This window comes from Poecilia formosa, unplaced genomic scaffold, assembly GCF_000485575.1.
Source record: "Poecilia formosa unplaced genomic scaffold, Poecilia_formosa-5.1.2 Scaffold126, whole genome shotgun sequence".
Classification (NCBI taxonomy): Eukaryota; Metazoa; Chordata; class Actinopteri; order Cyprinodontiformes; family Poeciliidae; genus Poecilia; species Poecilia formosa.
The window spans coordinates 77,075-88,683 of record NW_006800065.1 but is presented as its reverse complement, the minus strand read 5'-3'; the positions used below and the strand labels follow the sequence as shown (position 1 = coordinate 88,683).

Genomic DNA, 11,609 nt, shown 5'->3' with positions numbered 1-11,609 from the left:
GTGTTTCACACGATGAGTGCCTCCTCAGAAACTACTCCCAGTGTTAATCGCAAGACAGCGGCTCCACATTAGAAGAAATGGGTCGGTGCCTGGAGACGGCACACATCCTTCCTCTGTTTAGACACAAAAACCAGAATAAACGCCACTCGTCGCAGTAAAATCTCTGGTTAGTTTGCACTGGAGACGAAGGCTGAATCATATTGATATCGTTCCTTTGACATCTGAATATAAATTAAACACAGTCCATGGATTTTGTGTTTTTTGTAAGTGACACATTAGCTACAAGAGACTCTTCAGATGAAATAAGGCCAGAAGACATCTAAACCCAACATAATAACAGAGGACTGCACTCATTCACTCAGAAATAATTTGCAGTTATTTAATCAAAACTCTCAAATAAATACTAGTACACAATGTGTAAACATGTCCAGCACATAACCTTGGCGCTCTTACAGCCCTAAAGAAAGTTGAGTTTATTTTTGATAGTGAAGACAAAACAGATTTATTCACATGCTCTCAATAGAAACCTAAAGTCGGCAGTTCTGAGACCTTACATCCCCCTTCTCGGGGATAGAACGTTTTCACCTTGCAAAAACAAACATTTTCTGACCTTTTCGCCATTTCTGTAATTTTTCAAAAATTCGTCAGACAAAGCTTGTTGTTGCACAAAAACACTGGAGATGGTTAAAAAAAAATGTGTGGATAGGTTCAGGCTGAGTTTCTTTTGCAGATGGTGTTTACACGTACCTCACGACGGGGGATGTTTTATGTGCTGCGGAGGCATTTCATATAGCTGGAAATGAAGGTGAAGGGATGAGGAAGAGCAACTGACTTCAGCTCACAGGAGGGGAGACATAATGCAGAAAATACGGTGTGGAAATTGCTGTGTTTTATTTTCAACACACTGCAATGGGAGATGACGCTCCTCGTTCTGCTGAAGATGATACTGCAGTTATCTGAAAGCATCTAAAATATTGAATGACGGGAACATACAGCTCTACAGAAAAGAGGAGGAGGGAGCTACATTCACCAGCCTTCATAACCTTTTGCTCTGGAGGATTTGCATTTGAACATTTGCTTCTCCTGGCCAACTAGACGTTTAAATTGGGAGCTAGCTGTAAAATGTCTGCAAGGTTTCCAAAGGAAATGTCACAGATCACTTGGGTTTTTACAACATATCTCCTTTGTCTAAAATGTTCAAAAGGTTTGCAGGGTTTTTTTTGTTGTTGTTGAATAATTAGCCTCTGACATTAGAGGAAGCCATTGCTATTACTCCCTGTTCCTTTAAGTTGGTTTGCAGAACAGATGGACTCTCAACATAATGGTGAGCAAACAATTAGCCACCTTGACAGAAAGCTAGTTGGACTAATGACTAATGAGATACAGATCAGATCATCTCCTACGTTTTAGAATATTTTAAAGCTTGGGTTTGAAAATAAGAAACATTGCATCCCTGAACTTTTCTGCAAATGCAAAATTGCACTGATGCTGCATCCCCACGCCCTTGTTGTTTGTGATCTACACCTATTTCCATCCTGGAAAAATGCCTAGCATAAAATAATACGTTTTATTCCTGTTTTCACTTTGTTGTTGACCTTACTCTTTCACATGATGTTCTCGAAGATCTGAGGTCTCAATACCGACCTAGTCGATATTAAGATCAGGACAGTGTTTTTTACTGTCCTCATCTGGATTATTTATCCCTAACTCTGGTCTGAGTCATGCCAGATTCTGTTACTGAGTCTATAACCACATCAAACTGATGTAATGTGCATGCATAAAATAAAATTTTGTACCATCAATATTAACTCACCTACAAATGATGTGAAGGACAGTGTAGCCTAATGTTTCTTGACAGGGATATTTTGTCCCAAGTGGACATTCTGCTGGATGCTTTAAGACCCTCCTTGAGCACATAGCTAGCTTAAGAAAGCAAATGTATTATTTTCTCAATAGTTCTAGAAAAGTAAACATGTAGATTAAACATTTGTTTTTAAAAATAAGTATGGACCAAAACACACGAGCTTTTCTTGTTCCTGTTAATGGTGTTTTCAAATAGAGCGGTTAGCTTGAGTGCTAGGCTAGCCTAGCACTAGCATGTCCATTCTGTTTAATATTTTGGTGTGCTAAAAGTCGACTGAGAAAACTATAATATAAGTTGTTATTGTGATTAATAAAAGTTAAATAAAAGTCAAATGTCTTAAAATTTGATGAGCAGAGTTTAAGCTGTTCTCCGCTTTGCGCAGTGCAGAGCTGGTTATATGTCAAAGACGGACGAGAAACTGCGACAGCCAATACAGTCGCTGATGTTTTATGTATTTTAAAAGAGAGAAACACTTTCTGCTAAGCCTAAATTATTCATAACCATTTAGTCATTCAATTAAAAAGCTTGTTGTGGATCAGCATTAACACAGGTATCTCCTGACTGACAAAAATATTATATAAGAGGAGTAAACAAAAAGAGAAAAACAACACTGACATGGTAAAAACTGTCTGCATCCTCAATTATCAATTAGACAGATTTATTGGCAGTATACTGATATACTCCTTCTTATGCTGACAAAGTTGGACCATTTATCTTTTGCCAAATCTTTGCAATTGGAAAATTATTCCCCATTAGATTTTTGACTTAATGTTAGACTACAACATGTTGATGTTACTTTTAGTCTGAAGAAACATATGGATAAAAAAAATTACCTTAAATCTAAATTTGATAAAGGTATAAATCATTTTGAGCTGAATTGTAGAAGAAGAAACTTTTGGGTTGTTAAATTAATAAAAACTATAAACTTGGCTTAAATACAAAGGCTGTAATTTTTTAAACATTGGCTAAGCAAAAACAAGAGTTTTCTGGGGATGCATCTTGAGAGACGCTAATTATTTTAAAAAGTCTTGACTGAACCCCCTGGTCAATGCCTAAGAGTTATAGGTATAGGTAAACAGCAGAAGTAGTAGCACCAATAGTGCATCCTTGTGTTTCCTAGTTTTCTTCATGTAAAAAAAAAAATGGCACTTTTGACATATTTAACAAAAACTTACCAACTATAGCAAAAATATTTCAGGCATCAGTCAGGATTCAAATAAGTTACATTCATTTTATCCGAGTCTTGACAGACCAAAATCTGAGCATAGAGACGTTTTCTAAATAAGCAGATTTCTTGCATCATCATGTGACAGGCTGAAACGTTCTGTGCTCCACTAAACTTTGTGACAAGTTTCTGAGTTCGGCAGCAGAATGAACCTGCTTGTATCCGAGCAGAGCCAACGTGTCGCTACAAAGATCCTGAATAGCTCTCACAATGTCAAAGCTGAGACGAAGCCTCCAACTTTCTGCCGTGGCTCTGGAGTCTCTCGTGGTGGAGTATTTGTAATTCCACTCAGAGGGAGCCGACACATTGCTGTTGGTGTTTTTCAATATCCACATCCTCACCCTGTCCTCCATCTCCAGACCCACAAACCTGTAAATTTCCGCCGCCCCAGCATTTGGGTGAAGAGCCAAGTCCTCGTACCGCACCAGCATGTATCGCCCTCGCAGCCACGCTGGTCTCTGCAGGCCCGTTTCTGCAGAGGCAGCCATGTCCTTACAGGTGCTGGTGATCTGCGAGAGGTCCACGTATCGAGGCTGGCGTCCAGTGGCGTTCCATATTTTCCAAGCGCGAAACTGGTCAGAGAACGCCATGATGCGGGAAGCAAGGATGGCTCTGGGGTCTCTCACCAGATGGATGATCTTCAGGTCCAGACGCGGATCCTCCGTCAGAGTCCGCAGGTCTCCCACCTCAGGGATCCTCACGGTTTTTATGGCTACATGTCCTCTTGACAAACATGACATGGCGGCTAGAGTGAGGTTCAGAGCCCCGCACTTCTTAGGACACCAGATTTCATCAGGCGAATCAGACATCGCAGCAACCGCCCCTTCCAAACAAACTGGAGGAGAACAGAGGGCATGGCTTGAGCTCCGTCGGAAAAAGGAGCTTGTGATGTGATCCTGGGTCTCAGGGCGGATGTAGTTCTCCATGAAGTGAAGGTCGCAGGTGTACAGGTTTAAGAGGAGGTCTCTGTATGCTCCAAGCAAGGCCCGGCGGTCTAAAGTTCGACGCAACCTGCTGCTGGAGTTGGTGAAGGCCTGTTGGACGTGGTAAAGGGGCTCAAAGACGTAGAAGATCCCGGGATGCTGGTTGAGTAGCTGTCCGGTGAACGAGGAGCCGCTGCGCGTTGTCGCAAAAAGCAGTATGTGCTTCTGAGGCAAAACGATGGGCATCCAGCTGTCATCGCACAAGGCAGCCCATCTGGAGTCTTGAGCAAGGGAAAGAAAAAGACGAGTGCTTTCAAAATTATGTTCATTCATACGATGTTTTAAGAACAGCCTTTAAATAACTTATTCCAGAAAATGCTGCAATCATTACTTTAACGCTGTGTGAAAAAGCGGTTTGTTTCAGAAGACCAGCTTTAACTCATAAATGTGAACTGCAGTGTTATTTCTATATTTATTCCTGGGGAAACTGCAGATTAAAGCCAATAAAGTTTAAATTATTTAGCGCAAACATCCAGGAGACTGATGGAAGTTTTCAAAGGCGGGTTATTAAATAGTAGATTTCTAAATATAGAGCCAAATAACTGATGGGCAATTACTGCTGATGAAGAGTTGATTGCAAAGAGGATTTTTTTTTTTATTCAGGAGCCTTTCGGTGGCAAGTTACATCTGTGCAGTGAGAGTGTATTAATGGTGGTAAATGGGAGGATAATTGCAAGACAAATAATGCATTTTTCATTTTTCTTTTCTCCATTTACAGGGAATCCCCATTTTCAGTGCTCAGATTTCCTTTTTATTTTGCATCTATAACTGCACTGATGTTAAAAACTGTTTCTAAAAGTTTTTGTTGAAATTATAATATTACCAATCAAGTATTGAATGTTTCTCTGTATCCCCAGCTGATGTATTTCAGGTTTTCGTCTTTTCAGAAAATGCACTTTTAAAGGGGCTATTGATATGAAATTCACACCAATACTCAGTTGCAAACCACGTAATCCACATACCCAATGAAATCAAGAGAAATATGCCCATAAAGTTACTGTGGAATGACAAATTTAATTGGTATTGAAGTAAATTAAGAAAATAAATGGCCAATAGGCACAGAAGACAAAGAAAAAAAAAACATTTCAGATTGAAATTTTAAAACCAGGTAAGAAATTTGTAAAACTCCAACATTGTGCTAGCGGATTGCAACTATTTTTTTTTTAATACAGCTTTAAAATGTAGAAGAAAAACAAAGAAAAGAGACAACAAATGGAGTGCAGGGAAAATGAGTAAAAACTGCAAATGGAAACAGGTTGTCAGCTGGTCAGGATTCAGAACCGTGAGTCAAGAAATTGTAACTCCGTCAAAATCTGGCTTTTGTGTTATTTTTTTTTTCTCAGGCAATCCCATTCGTATAATCCCCTAATGGTTGTGCGTGGCAAAGCCAAAAATGCAGAAAGGTTTTCATGCATTGATACAATAATTTAAAGATTAGAGGGGATGGAAAACGAAAGCCAACTCGTAGATTTCCAAAGAGGATGCAATGAAGACAGAGCAGTCTTACACTCAAAGTAAAACCCTGACGGATGCTGAGCGCCGGCTCATAACCACAAGGTTGACTTTACGAGAGAAAGCTTTAAAGAACAAAAAAAAAGAGGTTTGTCAAAATAAATGTCAGTTCCATCTTGATATGCATGCATGTAGTTTATTTGTTACAAAAAAGGCTTTTAGGCATTTAACTGATTTCGGTGTGTTCTTTCTGTCCTTTTACTTATTTACTCAAGTTTACGGTATACTTGGTTAGATTTCTTTGTAAGTGTGAACTGCTTGGATTGTTTCTGATATATGGTGTTTAAATTATATTGAATGAGCAAAACATTGTTCTGTTTAATACTTATTGTCTCTGTTATATCTGCACACTTTTTAGACTCTAGCAAGGTTTTAATGTGCCATCCGACGGTACCTCTGTGGTATCTGCTCCTGCAGCGGTAGGCTCTCTGACAGGGTCCAGACATCGAGTCCCTCAGGGTCCGGATAGCCGTGTACTGGACCCCAAGAGATGCGCACACCAGCAGCAGCACCGTCTTCCAGGAGCACTCCATCCTGCCCCCACCTCCGGCTCTACATCCTTCACGCTGGCGCCGCAGGGAAGACACGGGAAAAGACACAAAATGAGATTTTATTTTGATTGCTTTTTTTTTTTTCCCCTCACCCTCTTGCATGCGCAGCTCCCATAGAGTGACACCTCCAGGGCATTTACTGATGGTCTTCAGAGCAGCTCTTATTGGAGTTGTTGGGATTATTGCCCAAAGGCACTTCCTTGTCAGACATTTGCATAAATATTTAACATTTTCTTTTCTACTATGTATGCCACATTATTCCAGTCAGTCCAGAATGCACACTTTAATGGCATGTTCTTCTCTGAAAAAACGAAATAGCTTGTTACCGCATTAAATATTAAACAACCTATTTGCATATGATGGCAGCTGACACATCTAATGGCAGAAATATTTGAGCCTCCCGGACCTAAAACTAAACTGTGTGTTATTTATTAGGAAGAAAACAGACTGTAAAATGTTTTATCTACAAGGAAAGAGAATGGGTCAGCAACATTTTCCATTTATGGCACACAGTGGTTTTGCAAAAGTATGTAAAGATTTTGGTCCCATTCTAAAAGCAAATCTTTAAGTAACTACGCCCCAAGTCCCCAGATGTCCTTACTGTTGACATGATTTTGTAAGTATGGATTTTTCCGTTAAATAAAATATTTTCACTGCCTTCTTGTAAAATATTTGGCTTTTCTTTATGTCATACCATATGATGGTATGACATAAAGAAGTTGGGGTTCTTTGATTCAAAAAATCAAAACAAATTTCCTATCACAAATAAAAAAATGTCCAATTTTTTAAGAGAAGCTTTAGCAGCTCAATGAAGATTTTATTTAGTTGTATTTTCCTTCCATATTAGCAGTATACATTGCTTTGTCTTAGTTTGTCACATAAAATCCTAACAAAAGACGTTGTGACTGTAGAGTGACACAAGAGGCAAAAGTTCAAGTGCATCAGGACGACTTTAAATAACTTAAATGTACAAACAGCTTAGAATCCGTGTCATGAAATCTTGACCCAGACTTTCATCTGGAGAACATAGCAGTGATGGTTCCATCTACAACAGCCCCGCAATTCAGGACACTTTGCATACTGTTGCATAATTGCTATTCATCTTTACTTCCCCCTCTTCTGGGTAATTAAGCCTCTGAGCCCAGGAGAGAACTGCATACTCGGATAAATATAGCTGTCGTCTTAAGTGGAGAAGTTTCCTTTGTGAGCTTCCGAGTTTTTTTTTTTGTTGCCACTGGCCATCAAAGAGCAAAGGAAGATGTGATTTTTCCAGATGGAGTTAGTAGGGGAAATCGCTGCCATCCATCCATCCATCGCTGCACACAGCAAACTGATGGTAGATCATAACGTGAGCACGGGGTGCAAACTGTCCCTTCATCCCTCAAAAGTGGCTTTACAGGGGCAATCATTAACAAAACCACAGGTAAGTAGCCTCTATATCACATTGCTGACAAAAATAAATGTTCCCCTCCCAGTTTTTTAGCCTCCTCACCCTCGTTCCGTCTCTCTTCAATCTGCTTCTTCTTCATTAATGATGTTTATGTGTCCCTGGCAGACTCGTATCCTCGGGAATGTATCACACTGAGCTTTTGATGTTCCATTAATCACAAACAGCACCGACTGAAAGACGTTTACTCGGTGGGTGAGGGGAAGCCGAATCAAGCTGACATCATGAGACATTCTGTTTGAATACAGTTAAAAAAACAAAAAAAAAACAGGGAATGAATTCATCAAGAGGGAGAAACTTTCTCAGGCTGGATGCTGCAGACAGACAGGAAGGCAGGAACGCAAAGTAGTGGTGTGTAGTTTGTCACTAGCAGGACTGGCTGAGGGAGAGTTGGCAGAGGCATATAACGACTGCATGAATGGGTACAAATAATAAGAACCTTTGACCGGGCTTCTTACACTTAAAAAAAAAAAAAAAATGAATTCAACAGCTCCGCCATCCACATCCAGTTTGTACTGCACAGCTGGCTGACCGAGGCGCATCATAAAATTCCTCGGCGGCAGGTTTTGTTTTCCTTTCCAGTCGTGTTTAGGGCTCGGATCCTTGTTTCTCCTCACTCTGCTGCCCTCCGGAGAATCAAGACAGAATCAGACAGAATCAAGACTCCTCCAGCAAACCAACTCGCGTTGGAAATAACGGACGCTCCGTCAACAGCTGGAAAGGGGGCGGGGGGAGACTGCAGGCTCGGCTTTTTGTATCCCTCATAAAACAACAGCTCTTACAAGGGATAAGAGCCACAGGGATGGGATCAACTAAAGATTATGCTGTGTGGTCCACGTTCCTTAGGCAAGTTTGAGTTGTAAATTCAGTGAGCGCGTTTGCTGCAGCTGCTGAGATAACACAGCCGGCAGCCGGAGCGCTGTGGCGCACGGTGTGAGAAAGGTAATTGCCTCTGTGGAAAAACAAAAGCAACAAATGAGGTTAGACGTTAGTAATGAAGGTGGGACTGAGGGATTCGGGATCCGACTTATTGAGGGATGGGGACAGAGCCATAGATTTTTCTATTAGGGGGCCCCTCGGAGAGTTCACACATCCTCAGAGCCGGGCTGTTTATTGGTGAAGGCTGATGATCAATCCTAGAAAACACTGAGGGGCCGAGCAGAAGCAGCAGCAGCGGTGGCAACGCCGGGAGCTCACGGCTGGTCTTTCTCGCTCTGTCCTCCATTTATCAATCTTATTTTCCTCCAATTTTTCTCTGTGTTTTAACCAATTTCTTACATACAGAACTGCAGCCAGCAAGATGCATGTGACCCCTTGGCCAGATGAGGAACTCCTGTGTGGAGAAAAGATTAATCTTGTCCAACGTAATTCCTAAACCACACAAATACACACACGCACACACACCGAAGGAGAGAGCCAAGGCAGTGGGGTGGAAGATGGGAAAATGAAGAAAAAGGTCAACTCTCATCGTGCCTTGTCCATGACAGCGTTGCTTTTATAGGCTGCTGGATCAGGACTGGAGGCTGTTCTCGTAAATTCAGTGCAAATAGCCGATTCACCCTGTTTGAGTAAAATGAAAAGATACACCAATGAAGCATAGCATTACGACCACTGACAGTTGAAGTGAATTACATGTGTTTGAGCTAAATAAAAGCAGGAAGAAATGGGCGAGTGTTAGGGTTGGAACAAGTTTGACAAGAGCCAAAGTGTGACGACCGCAATGGGTCACAGTCTATCCAAAAATCCATGAGTGCAGTGGTCATGGTTTGCGGTGGCAGCTGAAGTTTTACTTGAATAAACCCCAAGAGTGCCTCTTCTTTAGTGCCCCGACAATAAAACGGTTGTCAAAATCTCTAAATGTAGTCCATATTCCTTAAAAAAAAGAAGAAAGAAAACAGTGAAACTGCACTTTATAACAGCAACCAGTCAGAAGGTACAAATCAAATGGCAAATAGCTAAATGCAGTCTGCAGGAATGTTTCCTTACTAGCATCATCAGCAGCATAACATTTGTTTGGGTGATGAGAACTTAAATGTCAGATCGAGAAACGTCAGGTGTTCAGGCCAACCCGCACTGCTCCACCGGGGTTAGTGAGCCATATCAGGCAAAGCAAAGATCACCTGTGCAGGGGTCAGTATTCATCACAGGTGACCAAGGAAGGGACAGCCCTTCCTTCCAGGCTAATTTATGCATGTGGGTGCTACAGACCAGTCAACATGCCTACGTTGAGGCATCCACCACATAAAAAACTAACCATCTTGCAGTAAAAGTTGCTGACAAGGTCTCTTTTACATCAAGTAGATTTCCAGGTGTTTTACTGGGGGAAAGCATAATGGCGGAGGAAGCAAGTGGACGATGTTCTGCTGCAAAACTGTCAAGTCCTTCCATCCACGAGAACCTCACTTTTTAAACGAACCACAAACACAGAGCGAACAATTGTCACTTTTTTCAGTAAAGCAGCATTGGTGGCTGAGGCAGCTTCAGACTATTTTTTTTTTTTGCCACAAAGAAAAAAGTCTTCAGGAATTATTAGAGGAACACAACGACCAATTCATGCTTTCTGGATGCGCTTGAAAAAAAAAAGTAACATCTTGACTCCAGACACCACAAACATCTTCAGAGGTGTGAGTCCGTCCATCCACCGACGGATCGACACTGTTTGGCAGGTGTTCATAAACGTAAATTATTAAAGTTATGAAGTCACTTTGCATGCAATAACGCTGGCAAATTAATATAAGAAATCCATTCTAATAGCTGTCCAGTGGTAATATTAATATAATAATAAACCAAAAGTTAATAATTAACATCGCCAAAAAAAAAAAAAAAAAAGCGTATTTACTGATGTTCTGCTCCTGTCCGTGTTCTACCAACACGCTTTCTGACTTTGGTCCCTGCTGTCTGTGTGTAAACGAGCAAGACCTGACAAAAACAAAGAAAAAAGAAAGAAAGAAAAAAATCACCGTACCATCAGCGGCGCTTTCAGTCAGATGCTGTATTCCTCCGGCCAGTCCAGTCCCGGGCTGTGCATTTGCAAAGCTGTGTGAATGAGAGAGTGTGTGTGTGTGCGTGTATGTGTGTGTGTGTGGGAGTGTGTCAGTAGCCACCGGTGTCTGGAGCCCAAGTGCGTTCAAAGCCGGAGACGCGCCACGGACGGAAAGTGTCTGGGAAAATAAGCATGTGTAGCCCACCCCTCCAGAGACCGGAGAGACTTTAGCAGCCGAGACATCAGATTGGATGCGAGATTACCCCCCATCCACGCCCCCCCCTTCTCCGTGCATTACGCCTTCTTGGCTGAGCTTCGCTTCATTGCGCCCCGGAGATGCATGCGAACCAGTGAGGAAGTAACCTACATAGTGAGGGACGACTAACTCTGACTGCTGTGATGTGTGAGAGAGGGAGAGAGAGCGCGTCCACACATCGCAACCTGTAATTTAAATGGTTTGCAGGAATGGGAGGACGTGATATTTTTCATATCGCCTGGAGGGAGCCTTCATCAGCTCCAGCCGAGCATCGACAATCAGTTCAGCATCCTACCAGCATCCTTCTCTCCGCAGGGATTCAGCTTGCCCCGCACACATATATAAACACTTCATCCCGTGGGGCTCCGGTGACACAATGACCTCTATTTTTCTCATTTCAGTGAAGATGACTGCTATCATCAGATAAGGCCCCCTCCTCACTCTGCTGCCCACTCTCCTCTCCACTCGGGTGGAGGGATGGGCAGCATATCATTGCCCCTCTGAGGGTTACTGTGGGGTCAGATTTAGCCAGTGACAGCTCCATTACTCCTGGAAATGTGGGTGGATTCTGTTTGCAGGCTTTCAGATTTATCTCCCACCAAGACAGAGTCACATTGAAAAGGCGTGTCTTTACGGAAATTTGCGAAATAATGTATCTGTTGTTGGGCCTCTCGGTTGCCTGGGCAATCCGAAACATCAGGAAGGGTCTGCAGACACAGTTGGAGGGGAGGCAGGATTAGGGCCACTAACACAGCTACTTAATAAATTAGAATATCATTTTAAAACTT

General features: G+C 42.0%; 1 protein-coding gene across 1 annotated transcript; it reads right to left on the bottom strand.

Moving 5' to 3' along the window:
* Positions 1–365: 365 nt before the first annotated feature.
* LOC103144398 (carbohydrate sulfotransferase 1) lies at positions 366–11,077 on the bottom strand. The gene is made up of 3 exons (XM_007561364.2): positions 10,548–11,077; positions 5,979–6,150; positions 366–4,293 (listed from the first exon to the last, which is right to left on the bottom strand). Exons 1-3 carry the CDS (start codon positions 10,548–10,550, stop codon positions 3,167–3,169), a joined length of 1,302 nt encoding a protein of 433 aa, XP_007561426.1. The 5' UTR covers positions 10,551–11,077; the 3' UTR covers positions 366–3,166.
* Positions 11,078–11,609: the final 532 nt, after the last annotated feature.